Source organism: Zalophus californianus, chromosome 7 (genome assembly GCF_009762305.2).
Source record: "Zalophus californianus isolate mZalCal1 chromosome 7, mZalCal1.pri.v2, whole genome shotgun sequence".
NCBI classification, from domain to species: Eukaryota; Metazoa; Chordata; class Mammalia; order Carnivora; family Otariidae; genus Zalophus; species Zalophus californianus.
The window spans coordinates 84,211,252-84,233,183 of NC_045601.1; the positions used below are offsets into that span (position 1 = coordinate 84,211,252).

General features: G+C 31.7%; 1 protein-coding gene across 50 annotated transcripts in view; it reads right to left on the reverse strand.

Annotated features, from left to right (window-relative positions):
• RIMS1 (regulating synaptic membrane exocytosis 1) overlaps positions 1-21,932 on the reverse strand; it is a 489,882-nt gene that overhangs the window by 147,242 nt on the left and 320,708 nt on the right. For 30 of the 50 annotated variants that reach the window (XM_027601790.1, XM_027601818.1, XM_027601817.1 and 27 more), the window contains 10 exons: positions 20,895-21,018; positions 17,501-17,547; positions 14,803-14,915; positions 12,746-12,876; positions 11,900-12,071; positions 11,619-11,772; positions 10,486-10,557; positions 5,673-5,829; positions 4,575-4,700; positions 2,988-3,050 (listed from right to left, as the gene is read on the reverse strand). In XM_027601790.1, the coding sequence (XP_027457591.1) occupies positions 2,988-3,050; positions 4,575-4,700; positions 5,673-5,829; positions 10,486-10,557; positions 11,619-11,772; positions 11,900-12,071; positions 12,746-12,876; positions 14,803-14,915; positions 17,501-17,547; positions 20,895-21,018 (1,159 nt within the window). The remainder of the gene's footprint in view (positions 1-2,987; positions 3,051-4,574; positions 4,701-5,672; positions 5,830-10,485; positions 10,558-11,618; positions 11,773-11,899; positions 12,072-12,745; positions 12,877-14,802; positions 14,916-17,500; positions 17,548-20,894; positions 21,019-21,932) is intronic. The other 20 variants (XM_027601841.1, XM_027601819.1, XM_027601840.1 and 17 more) reach the window with 4 other exon arrangements.

A 21,932-nucleotide genomic window follows, 5' to 3' on the forward strand; every position in this document is an offset into this window, starting at 1 on the left:
ATGGCAGGGAGAAAGCTGGTCTTGGGACCGGGCTGCAGTAAGGAAAAGCCAGACCCCAAGATCAAGTGACTGCAGTGGAGGAAATCCCTCCCAATTACTAGCCTCTGAATCCAAATCCAACTACAGATAAAATTTATCACTGGAAATCCAATGAGATGGGCAATAGATGCAAACTAGAATATGAATTTTGATTTGGCAGAAAAATGGCAGAAAAAAGCCCAACTTCATCTGAATTATTTTAAAATCTCTGAGGGATTCTGGATGGTCTGTACTACACCAAGGGCAAATTAGATCCAGTTAATCAATTAATTTTTGACAATTTAATAATGTTTCTACAAATTTAATTGCTGATTATGAAAGTCCCAAATCTATTTCAGCTCACATTAAAATACAATAAATAAGGAAGGGAATATACATTTGCTGAGGACACACTAAACATTCAAACATCACTGGTTTACTCATATTTATACTATTGGTCAAATCAAAGGAAATCTCTTAAAGCTTCAGTTTAAAAATATACTAGAGTACCATATTTGAAAACTAACTGAAGACAGATTTTACTGAAACTAAGGATTCTGCCTGCTTCACAGACAAGAGTCTTCTTTTCAACTTAGGCAAACATCTTCGGCAACAGGCTGCTATATGACTTTTTAAAGCAATCGGTTCAAAAGTGGTTTATTCAGGAATACTCAAACAAGGTTAGCAAGGAGTGTGAAACAGAATGGAAGATAGCATAACATTTATATATAGTATGAAGGCCTAAATTCCTGCCTTGGCTTTGCCACTTAATGGCAATGAACCTGGATAACTCAGGTCAGGCCTTTTCCTACATTTATATAAGACAGGCAATAATATCCACTTAATAGGGGTGCTCAGAGAATTAAATGAGATAACAGATATAAAGTATCCAGGACATAGTAAAGCAGCTATATATAGAATTTTCTGTACAACATTACTTTCTCAGGTCATGTTTTTATGAAAAAAGGGTTTAATGGTTAAGTAGATATTTATTATTATAAGTATTAAGTTATAATAATTATGTTATAAATATAATTGAATATTATGTATTAAAATAAATAGGCAAAAAAGGGATTAAACAACATGAGACAGATTTCTTTAGTGTATGACTCCAACATGCCGTGCATACTAAATCTTCAGGGAGGGACTATAATTTGCAAAGTTTCCAAAATCACAAACTCTTTTATTGGCACAGCACCAACTCCTCAGAATCGAATTGTGGAGAAACTAGTTTAGTGGAAAATGTCAGTAGACCTGATTTTGAATCCTTGCTCTGTTACTTATCAAATTAAACTTTCTCAGCATCTTTCCTCATCTGTAAAATGAGGGTAATAACATTCGTCTCATATAATTACTGCCAGAGAATTGAGATAAAGTACATTAATGACAACACTATGCTTGGTACTCAATGAATTTTATTTTCCTTGTTTGCTGAGAAGTAGCAAATCCTCAAATTTTATTCTTTAAATTTCTAAGTGAATATGATATAATGTAGTTTGAAGATAAGATTGTACAAAATGATGAAATTACCAGTATATCATATTTTGCATATCCTGATATTTCACCTTTATATGTAGAAAATATGAGAAAAAAATACGTTTTGCTGTTCTATTTAGGACATTGATCTAAATTTATTTTATTATTTTACAGTTGTAGTCAAATCAATAAGACTATGAGAAAAAAATACTTTTTGAATTTGTAAACACATATTGTTACTACTGACAAACTATTTGTTAGGAAAAACAAGTAATAGTAAACCTGGGCAGGTGAGCATTATAAAGAATTTGAGATGATTTTTACAATATTCGTAATTTTATATTTTTCCCCAGTTCATAATCAAAACTAGTATTTCCTCATTTTTTTCCTGTGGCACTACAGGAAGACATGGAAGTAGTTATCAATAGGATAATATTATATATATAAGAAGTTGAAACAATTCTTATTAGCATGAGCACGTTGGCATTACTGAGCAGAGCCACATGTTCCATGCAGACAAAATAAATTCTGCATTTGTCCTTGCATTGCAGGTGTTCCAGTTATAGCTGTTTCCTACTGTCTTTTTATTGGCCAAAATATCTGAAAGAGTTTGTCTGTGTGTTGGTTTGTTTCACTGACTTTCTACTTCCTTACCTTCTGTTAACTCTAAATTGACAATAAGTGTTTACAGATTGCATTCTATGAGTAATCTGTAAGAGATTAATTAATTAATGAATTAATTTTGGATATGAAATCCAAGATGTAATGAGACATAAATAAAGTATCAGGTTCTAAGCTCCAAATTATAGGAGAATATTACATCCCCCTTTCTTTTCATCTTTAAAGAGGCATCATATTGTTGTATGCTTTTATGAGCAAGTTTGTATTACAAACCTTCTAAACTGGTGGGGGGACGAAGGGAGGGAAGATTTAGAAGTTAAAGGTCAAATATTCTTATTCTTTATCAAGAAGGAAGCTGATGTTCAGCCAGTAAAAAAAAAATGACTGCTATAAGATTTTACTAAAAGCAAACAATATAAACAACAGTAGATTCCAAAAGGAAATAAAAAAAGGCTAAAACAAACATAATCATCAAAACAATAACACTGCCATGCACAGATCAGACCTCCTGTGACTAGACAGGTGTGTGTGTGTGTGCTGCCGGGGGCTGGGGTGGGGGCCGCTCATAATGAGCATTTTGAATTGTAATTGCGGAAATCGGTTCCTCAGTTTTAGGAATGTGTAAACAGTTCCACAGAGGCTCATAAGTCTCTGGATTTTGAATAAACAAGTAGAAAAGCAGTCTGCCTGGATTAGAATTAAAATATATTTGGAACCTTTCCACAATCTCCAATGAAACAAAACAAATTTTGAATACTTAGGAAATTAATTTTACATATTTGTAATAATACCTTTAAGGGCGAGAAGAAAGAATAGTAGAATGGAAAGAGAGTCATCACACACAGTTACAATTACCAAATCCCTGTATTTACCTGGTAGTATGTAGGCATTCTGCACTTCGTCCTCGTTTTGCTCTGGGCAGCATAAGAAGCTCACTGCACAGACAGGATGGGTGGTGGGTGAAACAGATAAATCATGAGGCATTAAATGACATGGGGTATGCCAATGGTATGCCGATGAAAACGTGAAAAGGGAAGAAACCAGATTGTCTGCACTAGCATATTTGCTTGAGAGGTTAAACAAAAATAAACATGACAGTATTTAAAAAATTTAAACAATAAAGTACAAACATCATGGTCAAAGTCCTAGCTGTTGTTGATTTCCTATTGTATTTCCAAGTGACTTTACAGAATATTAAAACAAAACAAAACTAAACTAAACCTTCCCCAAATAAGACACAAAAATCTATTTCCAATTCCAGATACTTGGATATTTTAAAAACTTCTGAAAGGCCTATACATCTGGACTTTCTGATACTCATTGGAACCCTAAGCATGGAGTCCTCTTGGCTTTTACAGACACTAAAAATACAATGTCCTATGTGCTTCTTCTTAACCAATCATGAATATACTCGATTAGAATTGTTTTATCTTAAAACTGGTACTTTTTCTATGCTCAAATTAATTTCACTTTGTTAAATGCCCGGGTCAAGAAGTCCTTTTTTTTCCATCCTCACCTAAATTCAAAGAGACCCCCAATGAATGTTGACAAAGTGGCCTTCACTCAACTCAACTCAGGCTGAGCAGTGTGGAATCCTATTGCTCAGAGCAGCTCTTATCTCAGCACCCAATATGACTCCACTCTTGAAGGTCATGGCACCCCTTCCCACAGTAGGATGACAATAAAGGATTAAGAAGCCCTATTGAGTTCTGTGTCCTTGACTACATGTCAAAAAGTCAATCATTAAGCACCACTAAGATTTCCCTACTCCTTCCTGAAAGTGTGTCTCCACTTTAAAAATCCAGAAGAGAATATTCAATGAGGTAAGTATTCTAAAACCTTAAATCAAATCCTGAGCTTATGGTCTGGCATATTACACCGGTATGTGGTTAGTTTGAGAAGAAAGTCTATGGGCATGTAGAACAACAGAGTTGTAATGTAGATTTTTAGTAATTGTGTCCAGGGAATGTTTCCATATGAAAAACTCCATCTCATGTATTTTGTACTTTATAGACATTTTATGGGAAGCTCTCACAGAAACTCTGCAACATTGTCTTTCAGATGACCTGTATCCAAAACTGTTTAATAACATAAAAAACATAATTTTATAATTACATAAATAACATCCCAAAGACTGCAACCCACAAAATACAAAATATTTGAAAATTGCTTATGCAGGCTTCCTTCTATAATTTAGAAACAATAAGCAATACATTTTAAACTGGCTAAACATAAATTTCCATTTGTAAAAAAATGCACACATTATGACAATATAATGTTAGCCAAATATTTCCTAGAGTTGCATTTCTATTAGAATATCCTAACAGCTGTTCCTTGAGAGTTCAGTTTTGAATGATTAAATACTTTAATTTCTGATGTACTATGCCAAGATATCTATCATATACTAAAACAGAGCAAATAAAAAGTTATAATGTTGAGACCATAATTTGAACAGATACCTGTCTTGTTCTGATAAATACTGACTATCCACATCTCTGGATCTGTGATCAACTGGACTTCGGGAGGCATCATGGTGTCTGGTTGGAGAACGTGACCTTCTTGTTGGATGAATTTCATCTAAACTCCTAAAATGATTACAAAAATACAAATGCATCAAAGTGTATAATCTTCCCAAATCTGGCAGACAGACGAATGGGGAAGATTTGTCAGTAACTGGCAAAAAACTGGCATGGCTTGAAAAGTGTTGGCATCATAAGCAAATACATATTTTATCAATGAGTTGAAGGTATTTATTTTCTATGAGTGCTTTGTCTGTGCTACATTTCTCCAACCTTCTTTTGCACCTCTGTCAAAAAAGGACAATTTTCATCTGCATACTTAATTTAAATTTCAGAATATATTTCAGGATAAGATAAAATATAGCACTACATTACTTATGTTTTATATGCTTTTATAAGCACTTAAAGTGCTTCAAAGAGACAATTCTAAATTCTAAATTTTTTATTTTTTTCTAAATTCTAATTTTTTTTAAAGATTTTATTTATTCATCTGAGACACAGAGATACAGAGAGAGAGAGAACATGAGCAGGGAGAGAGGCAGAGGGAGAGGGAGAAGCAGGCTTCCCGCCGAGCAGGGAGCCCGATGTGGGGCTCGATTCCAGGACCCTGGGATATGACCTGAGCCAAAGGCAGACACTTAACCATCTGAGCCACCCAGGTGCCCCAAAATTCTAAATTTCTTAAAAATACTTTCTGCCTCTTAAGCTTTTCCTCTTTGCTATTTCTCTCCACAAGTTATTCATTATCATACAATTCTTCCTAACAGGAGATAAAACTAGTCAACAGAATACAAGATAGTTATTCAAAAACAGTGCTTGGGACATAAACTTCTACGCATGGAAAGAATTTCTTGAGATTCAAGAACAGAATGTAATATAGGTGGAGTAATGAATAAAAAGGCATTTTGCCCACAAGTGATTCTGAAAAAATAACCTGACTACACCATTATTTCATGTCAGTAACAGTCTTGTGGCAGCTTACATTGTATTAAAATTAAAAAGTACTGTCAGAGACTTTAAGCCCATCTCAAAGCCTACCTCTGTAATGGCACATTTGGTAAACGTGAACGCGGCCTTCCCTGATCATCGCCGCGGTGAGGAGATACTGAACGTGAGCGGTGATGAGTTGTTCTTTGCTGTTCTGGCACAGTTAATGTTGTAGATTTACTTTCTCTAGCACTAGACCTATAACCTACTGGCAAGAGTACACACAAAAAAATCAGTCAGTATTCTTCTATAATGTAAACATAATATCAAGTTATATCTAAAGCAGCCACGGACCTACTACAATATATGCCATGCAATCAGTATTATTAGCTTTTCTCTTCAAAACTATTAAGTATACGTACACAGAGTGTAACATATACATGCATAAAAACAGGTTACAGATTTGTTCAAAGGTGCCCGTGGAGATATGGCATATGAATATGACAATTGATGCCTCAGATGTTATGATGAGCTGGGATACTATTTTAATTTAAAAAATGATGAGTTAATGATTTTTCATTGACAGTAAACTATAGTTAATAGATAAGTCAATGCTTAGAAATTTGGGGTCTCTTTAAATGTTATTTGAATTTTTCTTCCAAAGGATAAACTATTTTAGTCGGATTTCAGATGTCTTTGCAAAAAAGAAAAGTTATGTCATTTTTTGTTAACAAAGAGTAGTAAGATCTTCACTATTACAAATATTCACTGAATTTTGCAAACTACATATAATACCATAATTTTCAAATGAAAATAGTGTATGGATGGGGATGACTATGGCAATAATGCAGAGAAAATTAACCCTCCTATGGAAACAATCATTAAATCTACCTCAGACATCTGAAACTATTCCACAAAATGTGTTGATAACATAATTTAGTTAATACAGTTAACATAACTGCAATTAAAAATAAATTCTAAATTCATTCTCCCTTGAAACAAAAAGGTTTATATCATCTCTGACTTAGTTAAAACAGTAATCCAATCTCAAATCCAAGTAACAGTTTAATTAATTTTTTTTCCACAAGGGTCATTGTTTGCCATTACTAAAAGGAAAATAAAAAATTCTGTAGCCAAAGGAAAAATAATTATATTTACAACTACATAAAAGTACATGAAACATGAAAACATTAAATTTAACTGGGCAGTTTGAACTTTTCTTCATTTATTTACTTGATAACTCCTATATTATTTTAAAATATGCCATGAAACATCATTATTAAAGGCAAACTAAAATTCTCCAATAATTTATTTGTTGTGATTGTATGATCTTTTTTTAAAGATTTTATTTATTTATTTGAGAGAGAGAATGAGAGATAGAGAGCACGAGAGGAGAGAGGGTCAGAAGGAGAAGCAGACTCCCTGCTGAGCAGGGAGCCCGATGTGGGACTCGATCTCGCGACTCCAGGATCATGACCTGAGTCGAAGGCAGTCGCTTAACCAACTGAGCCACCCAGGTGCCCATGACTGTATGATCTTTTAACTAAGCTTAACGAATAAGAAAGGTCTTTAAACATTTCATAAATGATTATGAATGACAACAATTCGAAATGACAACATCAAGATCAGAGATGCCTAACCATTCTGTCATTCTAAAAACATAAGTATAATGGCCAAAGATGGAACCATAAATGTTATAATTTAGTTTCACATACTTCATTTTATAACAAAAATAATAGCAATTAAGCTATTATTTTGAGTTCCACATAGGAAAGTTTCTTTGTCATTGTTCAGGTGTATAAATTGTAATATTAAGTTTAGAAAGAAACCAAGTAAATTTACATGTAGTGAATTTATTTCATAGCTCATTATAAAAAATGGTGGTTATTTTTAAAGATAATTAATCCAAGGTCTGAATTACTTAAACACTTCAAATTACCATTTGATATCACTTGATAACTTTTTGTATCAATCATACAATAATTATGGAAGGTCAAGATTGAATTGGGAGCACCATTTCAAGATTTCAATGAATATTCAAGGTATATAAATAACACTTTCATATTTGATATAATAAAACTATTAGGAAATAACTTAGAGAATTTAGACATCTTACTGTTAGAAGGGTGTAACTGATTTTTTTTTCCCATGGGTTCTCTGTATTTACATAGAAAGTAATATCTTTCTTTTTTTATCCTATCCTAATTTGTATACATAGTTTTTTGATGCTTTTCAAAATAATTTGGTTTTCTTTGTATTATGTTTAATTTATTGTTGATAATACATATTCTCTACCTTCAGTAAAAGGTGGGAGGAAACTATTTTATGCTCATTTCAATGTTTTGGTTAACTCAAAGAGTGTGTTTATCTGTTTGTTTTTTACTTTCTGAATTTGCAATAATGCTCAGAAAAGTTGGGGTTACCACAATTTTTGCCCCACATAAGGGCATTCTGCATATTTATATTCTTCTTAAGCAGCTAAAATTACTTATTTTAAATAACAACAAAGCTATGATAAAGTTAATAAAATGTAACTCTGCGCTTCTCAGCTACTTTTAGAACCTTAGATTTCCCTCAGTGGTGAAACGTAGTAATAAGTACATCAAACCAGAACCCTGTGGTCCTAGAAAAGCAAAAATATTAGAAAGTTTAAGGTTCAGCTGTGGTAGGACATCTAAATAAAGCTTTTGAACTTCTTCAGGAAACAGAACCAGAAACTTCAGAGTACACTGAACATATGTAGAACTAGTATCTACATCTAAACAAATCTCTCTTCATATTGGATGGTAGGAAACATAGTAAAAAATTTGTAATCTATCTCTAAAAGCATAGGAGAATTTAGCCACCTGCTTGTTTATTAACTTATCCCTTCATTTTATTTTTGCTGCTTGCCCTTATTTTACCAAATGCCTCACCTGTCTTTTTTAAAAAATGTATGGTATATTACTGTGTAACTTGTCCACACCTATATGTCTTCAGAAGCTACCATATATCCACTTTGTATCAATGAAGAGTATACCTGAAAATATAAATTAATTGCATTATCTCCCTTTTTAATTTATGAAGAGACCTCTGGAACATAAAATATTACTTATTGTTATAAGAGTCCTGCCTCATTACCTTTTAAATGTTAAATAAAAATGAATATTATTTGAAATGACAATTTAGGCATTCCTTCTATATGATAAAAGAGATTATATATGTTTATAAAAATCATGATATGGTATATTTCAGTACAGAATATGAATATTTTTAAAACTCAATGTTTTTTAGTGGTATCCAAGCATTAATTCCAATTGTAGTGGGTCCTGTAACTCCCATTTTGGCTGCTATCTGTGTGATCTCTCAGGGGAAATGAAAGGAAACTCACCATTTTAATAATTTAGTATTTATTCAATTGGCCATTTATTCTTTCATCCATTTGCTGTTGCCTCATCATTAAAAAATATGAAATTTTGGGTGAATAAAACTTGAGAACCACACACAGAAGTAAATTCTGTTTAGATGAGTTGGTAATGACCACATTAACGCTGATTAATAGTCAAGATTCTTGTTAGAAAGGCTTGATGACTTTCCTACCAGGAATCATCTGATTCCTATTTAAATACGTCCGTGGATTTAATGTACAATCACTTTTCCACTTTCAATTTTATAAAAAACAAATATTCTGTTGAATGTTGTGTTAAAGTTTCTGTGGAGAATGTGATCATTATTATGATACTTTTAAAAACAAACAAAACAGAAAAGACAAAATTTTACCACTAATATTTAAAACTCCTGCAGTCTGATAATCAGAGAGTATTATCTAAGAATATAGATGTGAACAGCACCAGGTTTATTGTTTTTAAAAATATTTGTTAATGTCATACAGTGATTAAAGACTATATTTTCTCTGAATTATAGGAAGCAAATGAAACCTACTTTTAGAGAACTCTCCATAATTTCTCCTAGTTTTAAAGAAGTTGTATGTATCTCTTTGAATTGTGAATTTAGTCACTAGTGTGGAATCTGTCTACTGACTTTCTCAAAATCATTGCCCTCAAATCAAGTGCAACTCCATCTGAGAAATCACATAAATTAAGGGGTCATATGTCATTACTGTCCTAAAGAAATGCCTTTAATAACTCATATTTATATGTCCCAAGATTTTCTCTTTACTTCTTATTTGATATTTCCTTACTTTTTTTTAAATTAGTAAATCAAGGAAATGGCACAGGATTAGTGCCAAGAAAATAAGCCTTTACTCCTTGGTTTTACTCACTTTCTGACAAGAGCCAGATGAGAAACATAGATTTGAATCACACAACGCCACAAAAATTTTACTAACTTGACAATGACAAAAAGATGTCAATTTAAAATGAATATTGAATCTTTCTAAAGCATTTCCTTATTTTAATATGTACATACACATTCTAGGTATAAGTGGTAAACACATCACAAAAGCATTAAAAGTTAAGCCATGCCACATGCAGTTTTAAACCCTGCCATGCACCTTTCTCAGTATATTCCATGGAAGGCTACATTATTTTCAGAAACAGAGGAAGGAAAAATCATAGGCATACAATATAAAACATAGGAGAATGGAATTTTTATTTGAGAAAATTAACCACATCCTTTCAAAATGAAATTCATATTTTTGCTTATGCTCAGAGCATTGTGAAAAAATGATTTCAACCTAGCTAGCCATCTTAGCTTCTACAACAGAACCTGACTAAATTAAATAAGTGGGACTGTTAATGAATAGTTATTAGTCCATTTTAAACTTTCTTAATAATTTGGAACACAAGTCACCATGGAATAATAGAATACTGATTTCTCTGTGCTACAAATCTCCAGCTCAGTATCCCAGGTAAGTCTGGAAATTGACAGTGAACACAAGCATAAGAAGCACAGTGAAGCAGAGCCATGCTCTTCACCCACGCACCTGGAGGAACTACTCCAATACCATCATCAACCTCATAATCTGAGATGTCACTATCACTGATTCGCTGAGATCCTGCACAACAATAAGGCAAACAGATACCTCTGGGTCTTGTTGGTTTATGAAATGTAAAGGACATGGTCAAATTGTTTTTAAAGGCTAATGACATTACTACTAAATACTTTTGAACAAGAATAACACAAAGTAAATGCTGAGCTGATTTTTTTTCTTAAAGTTTGTTCTCCAAAGATAACATTTTCTCAGTATTTCCTCCTTCTAATAACTTAATTTTTCAAATTTTCTTTAATTAATGTATTATACTAAAAGCCTATAGCGAAGTGTATACACTGTTTTCTGCCCAATTAGGTGCCCTCCACCACTGTTCAGGGAGGATGGAAGGATGGGGCTGGGTGGGAAGGCTGAAAGACTTTCTTGGCTGGAACTCTACTGAGCTTATATTATTAAAAAGGACATCATGGCTCTTGATAAAATATTTATGTTTATCCTTCAAAATTAGCCATTATACTGCATTAAACATTAACTTTGAGAAAATGATTGATCGGAGAGGTACTAACATGAAATATTCAATTATAAGAGGAAAACAATTTGGTTCTAAATTACCAAAATGAAGCTTCTAAGTATCAGTTGATTTATTATTTAGTCATAACTCAAAATTTAATGGACACACATAGAAAAGAATACTCTTGTCCCAATCACCAGATAAGTAACAACAAACATACTTTACAATGTGTTTTTAAAAATGTTTCTTATGAATAATAATACTAAAAATACCCAGCAACTATAAAGTTATCAAGAACCTTATATGTAACAACCCATTAATAATAAAAAAAAATTACTCTATCAGTACACCAATCAACAACTCAGTCAGTACTAGGCAAATAATGATAATTCAGAGTTTTTAAATTTTCAGCTCTGGAATCACTCTACTGTACTATACATATTACTTTCATTAGGGAAATGCAGAAAATAGTTTTGCCAAGTCTCTTTATATAGATAAATAATTTCCCAATATTTTGATCTCTAATAAACATTTGAAAAATACCTTGAATGTCAGTCTCTAATTTGATCATGACCACATAACTAATTCTGGTTAATTAAAAATAACTTTAACCTACTTTGTAGTTTTTTGCTAGAGCTTTCTCCATGAATGTGTCGCCTTGGCATGAAAGGTGATGGCTGAGGCAGAGGTAGTGAGGATTCATCATGTGTCTGAAGTTTATACCAATGTGGCTCATCATCTAAAAGTGCTGTCTCCAATTCTATGAGGATCTGAAAGGGCAGTTCTTAAATTAAATCAAGTGTCTTGACCAAAACATAATATAAAAGCATCTGTAATTAGTACATATCACAGAAACTTCAGTAAGTATTTGGCTTGAATCTTTACAATATACATCACCTCTCCAAGAAATTCACTCTCTTCTTCTTGTACTCTTGGTTGATCCCACACAGTTATTTCTAACATCCGTTCTCGAAAATCTCTACGATGTACATGTGAATAGACAAATGTTTGATTCCATTTTGGTTCTAGGACTTTCTTTACTGTTTTGGTCCTCCTTTTGCTTTTATCACTGAAAAATAAGTATGTCAACAGAAAAATAAGTATGTCTTGTAGATGAAAAAGCAAAATGAAGTATCTGCTGCCATCTACTGTAGTGACATGTAATACTGCTCCTGGGATTTTTTTTTTTTTACTATTTTTAATTCATAACTTTTAACATAAGTCTAAAAATACTGTAGGGTTTAACACTATTCTAACTTTAACTATAATGTTAGCAGTAGTGATGATAGTAGGCATACATACACAAAGGTACATTCTAAATGATGTATAGCCATCCAAGACTAATAGATGTATAAACAAGGTAATGAAATACACAAAGGTACATTCTAAATGATGTATAGCCATCCAAGACCAATAGATGTATAAACAAGGTAATGAAAAAATTTTAAGTTGGTACATTATTTTTTGAAAAATAGAAAGTTTGTGGGATTTTTTTTTTCAGGGATAACATAGTTTATTCCCTCATAGCGAATGATTTATTATATTTTAAAACTATATCACAGGTGTGCATATGCATATGTTCAAACTCATCAAAATGTACACGTTAATTATATGGTAATTTTTGGTATATCAATTTTACCTTGATAAGGCTTTAAAAATAAATAAAACTAAATCCCAGGAGATGATATTGTACCTTTTCTATTAGTAAGAATTTTTGCATATTGTTCTAAAATTATTCACTACCTTCTATCTGGAAGAAAATACATTTTCACATAGGGATTCCTGGGACGCCCATCTACTCTAGTCGGTAAATCTGTTGCTTGAAGAACATTTACAATCAGCTGGTGTCCCACTTTATCATACCACAACTTCACCTAAGATCAATGAAGAAAGGAATTATTTGTAAAAGTCATGAGGAATTATAATTCTACAAAAAAGTACTAAAACTATTTTTGAAGAACCTTTAAATTACAATACAATTATAAATATTATTTCTGAAAAGAATTCCAACTGGAAAGCATAACCACTTATAACCTGACTTTTCTCTTTATGTATTTTAAACATGATTTACAACAGGCAAGGCTATAGTGTCATATCAGGTTATGAAAATAAAACTGATAAAAATTTTATTAAAAAATAAGGGAAGAAGGGAGTATTAAAATAATTATCCTCATCTTTAAGTGCTAAGTGCCAGTGTTTGGTGATTATAAATGACTTGATGATCTTGGTGTGGCTAAATGCATTTTGTAGTACCATATGTGTTGAAATGAGGTTTAATGAATAAGCAATTTACACAAGTCATTTGGTAGAGATCAGGAAACATATTTACTGTGGGCCTCCTTTACACCAGGTACTGCTGTTTTCTGTTTTTTTTTTCCTCATTTAATTTTTATAATTAACCTATTACAGGTAAATTTTCATGAGAGAAGGGGAAAAGAACAAGGAAGGCAGGAAAGGTACATTACATACCCTCAACTAAGTGAAGGCCAAATAATGATATTTCTATTAAGATTTCATAGTAGTTTGAATAAAGAAAAATGGGGAAATGGCACACTGAAATACCATCAAACTCCTAAAAACCAGAACTTTAGCAGTCAATATAGTATTTGTGCTGGCAGTGAACAATGTTAACATTACTATTTTTTTTTAATTTAAAAGTTAGTTCTATGGTTGAGTAAGAACTATGAGCAAAGGTTGTCTAATGGGAATATATTGAACATACTTGAAAGTCATTATAAAAAAACTAATTTAACATATGATTGGTCTTTCGTAGTACAGGACAGATTAAAGACTCAAACCTGAATCCATATGAATCCCTATCTCTGTTTTCAACTAATAACAGAGATGTGTTTTTCATAAAACCAAAACAGGTTTTTATCCCTCCTAAAATATTGGTGGAGTATATGAGAGATTCACACACACACACACACACACACACACACACACACACACACAGGGCAGGGGAGATAAAACAAACAGAAAGGACTATACAAAGATATTCAATTTACTAAAAATAGAAGTTAAAAACAGGAATGGTTTTAAAAATAACAGCAAGTTTACAGTTACCTTCTTTGTTTAACTAAATGCCAAGAGAAGAGCAGCAAAAACAAGACTATAGAAATCCACACATTACCAAAGGAGAAAAAGTAAACTATTTATAGAATAGTTTGAAGCAAGTTTTCTTTTAGATACAAATATAAATATCCTGTCTTCTACCATAATCTACATAGATGTGGCATTTCATAATGGTTTGCCATAGTTTCTTTACTCTGGCTTTCCCCACATCATATACAAAGCAACAGTAAGAAAAACTGTAGCTTTTTCAGAACATCAGAAATGAAGTGTTTCATCAAATGACTCAAGAAGTTAAAAAGAGTATTTACAATTTTTTTTTTCCTCCAGGCTCATAAGGTTGTTAAGTGAGTGGAACACGACCTTCTGAGTTGATTATGTCTAACCAACTACTTACCTTAGAAACTTTTATATAGCACACAAAACATAATGGGTATTTTATTTACTTATGTTGTCATTTATCATTGAATGTTTACAACATCTGGGTACATTGTAGGCACTCAACAAATATTTCCAGATAAAAATATGAATAAAGACTAATCTAATAATTTAATAAATACATGCAAAATTGTGAAATAGATTACGGTGTTAAATATATGACATATATTTGAAGGACAGACTTAAAATTTTGGGGGACATTTAGAAGACAAATGTCCTTCATTTTTAAGGACAGACTCAGAACAATGAGCAAAGACTAATGGTCTCCAACATGTGTGAAAAATACATACAGAAAGTTGTCCTGGCAAGACTTGTGGGGCATCTTTTAGAGCTCCAGGACTTGTTGGAGAAATAACAGAAATGGAAGGCCTTTCCATCTTCTGAGATTCAAAGGAACTTGAACCTAAAATGAGAAAAAAAATTAAGTAATTTTTGTTTATATTTTTAATTTATTTTTTATGTAATTTATATTTTTAAAAATATAAAAATTTGGGGTGCCTGGGTGGCTCAGATGGTTAAGCGTCTGTCTTCGGCTCAGGTCATGATCCCAGGGTCCTGGGATCAAGTCCCACATCGGGCTCCCTGCTCCTTGGGAGCCTGCTTCTCCCTCTGCTTCTCTCTCTCTCTCTCTCTCTCCCTGTCTCTCATGAATAAATAAATAAAATCTTAAAAAAAATTTGTTTAATTTAATTTATATTACATTTATAATATGTGTGTGAGAATAAAGATTTTTTTATGAAATGTTAAATACACCTGTTATTTGTATAAAACTATAATTCAATACCATCAATAAGAGTAAACCTACTTTTAATTGGATAGTCAGAGAAAATGATCATATTGTCTTCTTTGGTTACTTGCTTATTTTAAAGTATTTAAAATGATATAATTACATATTGTATTTATTTGCTCCAATTTAATATTGGTTTTCTGTATTTTTGGGGCATATTTGTATAGTTTAGGTTCTGGCATAAACTCACATGTAGGTAAAGGCTTCATGCTTTAGTGATAAGAAAGGTGGTGCCTGTTATTTTAATTATCTTGGCTAAAGAATCATCTATTATGAACTGTCCTTGCTGAAATTAAAATGAATGCACATATAATTTATGAGCCACATCTAAGCCTAGAATTCATTCCTTTTAAAATAAGATTTACCATCTAGCTCAGTTTTCATTTTAAAGATTTATTTATTTATTTTGAGAGAGCGTGTGTGCAGGAGTGGGGGGGAGGGGCAGAAAGAGAGGAAGGGGGAGAAAATCTCCAGCAGACTCCCTACAGAGTGGGGAGCCCAACATGGAGCTCGATCTCATGACCTGAGATCATGACCTGAGCCGAAACCAAGCGTCAGACGATTAACCTATTGAGCCACCCAGGCACCCCTTGCCCCCATCTTTTGGAGTTTTGATCTTAAAAATGAATCTCTTGAATGTCTGAGAATGTTGTCTCAAGAGACCCACTTCACCTTCACATGGAGAAGGCTGGCTTTCCATTTAGTCACTCAGTGTGGCTTTTCTCCCCTCTTTTTAAAATGAGAGTTCTCTCTTCTCAGATTACTATTAAAGTATACCCTAACACAATGTATGGAATGCAATTACCCCAGCAAGTATAACCTTGAACCCACAGCCATTCAAAATTTAGCTTTATGGATAAACACTAATGGAGCATTGCCTGAGGGTATGTCATCCACACATTTTTTTTCTATACACACAAATTAAGTCTAAGTTAAGCCATATAGCATCACTCTGTGCCCTCCAAACACTTCAAGAAAGAATTCTATAAAATTCTTTGTTATTGTGCTTCTTTTTTCAAGTATCCTTAGAATAATTTTTTTTCTTGGGTCTTTGTCCAAGAACACTGTTGCTTCTAATAATCAGTTTGTTTTTAATTTATAACAGTTTATTTTTAAATAGTATCAGCTATAAATTATGCAATTGGTCCCATTTCCCTCTATGTATTAGTTATCAGAAAGTTCAAAACCAAATATGGGATCATCTCCAGCAGGTATGCATGTTGGTCTGCATTTGATATACTAAGCTGATCTTTAGTTCCTTGTCTATCCCATTCACATATTTTCTACCTCCTTATAACCATTATCACTTGTTTTCCTCTTAAATCACTTTGTATTTTCTATTTCCATAAATGGGTTACCTAAGAACACTTGATCATCAAGCCCAAGGTATTGTGAAATTAATGCCAATCTGTTGCAGAGTAAATGCATCACTTTCACATTCTCACTGAAAACCTCATTACCTGTCTAGACTTCATTGCACACCTTGTCATCTTCTATCACCTGGAGAGTCTTTAATGGCTATGTAGATAATTTAACCCTCTAGCCTCACTGTTTCCTGACCCCCTTATGCCCACTAAACTTCACTTCTACTCCACCCACTCATTTCCACGATCATACCAGACACTGTTTAATTTTTTTTATTATTTTTATTTTTTAAAATTCTTTTATTATTTTAATTTAAATTTTAGGTAGTTAACATCAGCACAATATTGGTTTCTGGAGTAGAATTCAGTATTCATCACTTACATACAATACCCTGTGTTTATGTTATGCTGTTTTTAAAATATCTGTTAATGTGCTTGTTTCCTTCACTTGAAGTGTAGCTCATGAGACTAATGAGTTAATTACCAATCAGACTGAATAATCCAGTATCACAATACATTTTTATGTACAGCAAACATAACTAGTACTGGTATATTAATTGAGCTCTGTGAGGGTCCTGCCTGTTATGATGCAGAAGGTATTGCCAGTTAAGATTTCTGTATAGCCATCAAAAAAAAAAAAGTAGAAAAAGAAAAATCTTAAAGTAGAACTTTGGGTTTCCAATGATTGTCATAGTTGCCTACTTCTGACATTATTGGAAATAACCTTAGTATAGTAATACCAATTCATTTATACCAAATAACTAAAGCAAATGGTAAATCTTTATTCTTCAATTTCATTCAATACATATTATAATAACAAATAAATCTTATACTTACTGGACTCCAGTGGAGGATGGGAGCTCTCAGGAATCCGTGGAATGTCACTAAAAGAAATAGGGTATGGTGAAAATCCCATTAGCTAAATTACCTTGCCTGAGGCAATCACAACCACATTTTATTTCAGTGGTGTGAACAATCCTTTTGGGTCTTTAGAGGTGTGGAAATGGACAGAAGTTACTATCAAGGCAATTACTAATGTGCATGAATGTCAAACACCACACACATGTACGCACACACACACACAAACTGCAGTAAAAATAAGTTTTTATATATTTAACAGCAAAACACTTCAACATGACAACAATCAGACTAATATTGTGGCTAAAATTACCACAATATTTTTACTACCAAAACAGCAGGTTTTGGAAATAAAAAAATGTTAAAGGTAATATTTTATTTCAATTCTAGGAAATCAAAATGACACATATTTTACAAATCAGTAATATGCTTTACAAACACATCTGAAAGAGTTTACTGAATGAAAGGGATGAAAACATTTCTTGATAATAAAATAATATGGTGAATATCATGGGCAAAGTTAATAAAATCAAAAGGATGAATTGCTTTGGAAATTAAAAATGGTTCAAGCTTGCAACGAAAAAGCTAAAATATTTTATATATGTGAATATATAATTCATATACACATATATAACCCTATATAGAGATTTATATCTCTATACTGAAGTTAGCTAAATATATGGCCATTTACTGTATGATTAGAAAGTGACTCGTGAGAACACCCATTCCTGTCACACTCACAAATTACTCTGAATAAATGTTTACTATAACCTCAGTTTAATCCATTATCCACTGTGACCTTAAGAACCCTGGACCAGTTTGGTTTGGGAAGTGTACTACATAGAACTACTTTACCTCTGGTTTTTCAAAGATAGTTTAGTATCAATTTAAGGAGATTAACAATATGCAAGTATTAACATGACATATTAAAGCAGACTGGAGTTAGCTAGGACCAACAGAATTATTAGAATAATGTTAGAGCATTACTTAAGAATTTCTAACCACTTACCTGTGACCTAACTTCACTTTGACTTTTCTTTGCACTTTTTGGTGGGGGGAGAACAGAAACAAAAACAGTTTTCTCTGATTATTTTCCTGACTCCTGATTTTCACTTTTTTTGTGCAAAGTAATTTTCATAACCACCTATAATATTATACTTCTTACAAAGATAGTACATCCTGTGTTGTGTACTTTATAAATACATCTTTATTACAAATTTTTGAATAATGATTTGTATAAAATAAGTAATTCATAATTAAGAGACTAATCTTCAATACCTAAGACCCAAGAAACCAACTATTTATCTTCTGTTACCTTCTTCTAAATTTATCTAGGCAAATAAAAGTAGATTTTTAGAAAATCTAGAAGCAATAATTTTTTAGATAGTACAACTTTGAAAATCAGCCTCAAAGTCAATTATGGAAATTAGAATTTGGAACTCTAAACCCAGGCACAAGCTTTGGATTTTATGTTTCTGGGAAAGAAAGATGGAGAAGTTGTAAAAAAAAATTTTAAGGTTACTTTGAATCAAAATGTATTAATGTTAATTGCTTCAGTAATATTTTTAGGCATAAATTTCCACATTTACAAACAAGTCTTCTTAATTAGTTCTACTCATTCCACTCACAAGTAAGGTAATAGAATAGTTCTGATACCAACTATAAGCATAAATACCAAGAATATTATATTTGGTAGGTTGGTAAAATTGGTCAATACCTCAAGATGGCTTATATTTCTTAGACCATACTGATCAAAGTGCATATAAATTATATTTGGAATGATTCATGGAATTACTATACCACTAAACTATGAATACATATTGCTTTCTGCTTTAAATGAGCCATAGAACTACATTAAACATAATATTAAATATAGCTAAAATTATTCTTCTAGGATTCTAATAATTTCTCTATTAACTGGAAAGTTGATTTGATTTTTATTAAATATAATCTTTGCATTCCATATTTATTTGAATTCCATAATCCCTGACAAGTTAGGGTTTGTCTATGCAGATTATTACTTTTTAAATTATTTTCATACAGAAGTAAAAATAATGAAAATGTTATTCCAGTCCACTTTAATTGCCTGTTAGTTTTTTTTAAAGTTACCATAAATCAATATTTTAGCTGATTACTTTTAAACCTCTACATATCTGAAAGTATTTGGCAATGTGTACAATGCTTGATTTTAATTTTTTTTTATACTTTTGTTTCATTTTCCAATTTACTTACCTCTTTTCCAGCCTCATATTTACCTCAGCACTAGAACACATGTCATGTAAAACTAGCATAAATTATATAGTGTTGCTATTTTAAAAAAATCTGCACGGAAATGTACAATACTTTTGCAAATGTCTTCAATGTTTACTCTTAATAATCACCACTTAAAATTGTTTATAATCTTGCTTTTATTTTGGAGTTTATATATATTAATATTATTCTTTGAAATATATGATAATACATTTTCAGTCCTTTGAAAATCAGGATAATTATATTTTCTTGTATGTTTTGCATTGACATATATACACGAGGACAACAAAAATTTAAGGCTACTAGTTTTTCAACATAAAAAATCTTGAACTAATGGCTCTATAATATTTTAGAGAATAGGGGGAAAAAAGGGAATTATTTCCAAAAATATATTTAAACATCAAGCCAACTATAATGAGACAATTTAAAATGCCTTCCAAAAAATGACAGACTGGCAAAAAGAATATTTGGACTTTGTGTATTAGTCAGCAAAAGCTAACGATGTGGGGAACTCTATGCACAAATATAAAAAATATCCCACTGGCTATAGATTATTAAATTATGCTAAAAACTGAAGTTTAAAAAATAGTATACCAATTATTATGACCAGCTCTAAAGTTGAAATATTTCACACTTGCTTGATTTTAAATGAAAGCTGGCACTACCCATGGGTAAAAATATAGAAAAAATATTCCATTCTTAGTAAAATAATAAAAAGTTCATGTAGACATGAAACAATTACTATTTTAAATGTCAAAAAAGACACCTTTGTTAGTGACTCCCTTTAAGGAAATACTACTCACTAAATTAGAATTACTAAAAGTCAATAGTTCTGTTATTAAAAGAAAATATTTTTAGTTTATATTTCACTTCTGAAAAATACATATCAATATTTTTTGATATTACAAGTGTTAAACTGTGGAGCTTCTAAAATGTAGTGAAGAAAATTCAGTATTCAAGTTTAAAAAATGAAGAAATTTTAAAAAATCTAAAATGTATGCCCATATTTGAAGAAAAAACTATCCATGTTAACATGTACTGTATGAATGTATAAACTTCTTTTTAAAACCCTGCTAATACATGTAATTTACTAAACTTAAGAAGTAAGTTTTTTTAGCCTTACCCAATAGGCCTTGAAACAATAATTTCAACTTGAGGTTCTGATTTTGATTCTAAAATAATGTTGTAAACTTCTTCATTTGTAGCTCCCGGCAGGGGTTTACCATTCCATTCTAGAACTTCATCCCCTTGAATTTAAAAAAAAGGGTATTTTTTTACCTTATATATTCTGTTTGTTTTTCTTATCTTTTCTCTTTTTTAACAAAGAAATGCAAAACATATACAAATAGTTTAATTGTCTAGGCCCTGCTCTCAAAAGCAAATTGACTGACATATAATGTCAGCTCAATGGTTCTTCTATCTAAACACTTTTTTTCTTTCTTCTTTCTTTCCTTTTTCTTTATTTTTCTTTTTCTTTCCCCCATAGAATATTACTGGTCACAGGAAACAGTACAATACAAAACTACCTTTATCTTTTGAAATATACCAGAAATAATATAAAAAATAATCTCATGCTATGGGATGGAATTAGCACAGCCTATTTGGAAACATTAAAAAATAATAATTAGCAGCATGTCCTCCAGATAATAAATGCAGGCAGCTCTATATGTGAAAGATTCTTATTGAACTCTGCATAAATCCTGCTTTGTTTTTGGTTGAAATAGCAATTAACATTTATTAGCATGAATTTTCCAATTATAAGTCATGCTTCATTGTCTTCACCAAACACACAACAGAATAAAAATGCATGAAAGGATTTGAGTTCATACCCATAGGGCAACGCAGGTAGCTATGGCAAAGTTACAAAGCAAGCAGATGTAGAACTGTTGCATGACAGTTAACCCACTTCCAGATGTTCATAACACACACATTCTATACATAATATATATTGTGAGCATTAAAGTAAAATTAGGAAACATTTTTACAATAAAAAATTAATATAATACTCATTAATTTCTTAAATATTCTAAGATTAATCAAGGAGAGTAATATGATGTTAAAATACATGAGCTAATACTTGTTGATATTTTAACTAGATATTTTACCATAGATCATTTGGGAAAAATTATTTTTCATGAATATTTAGGGCAGTTTTAGATCC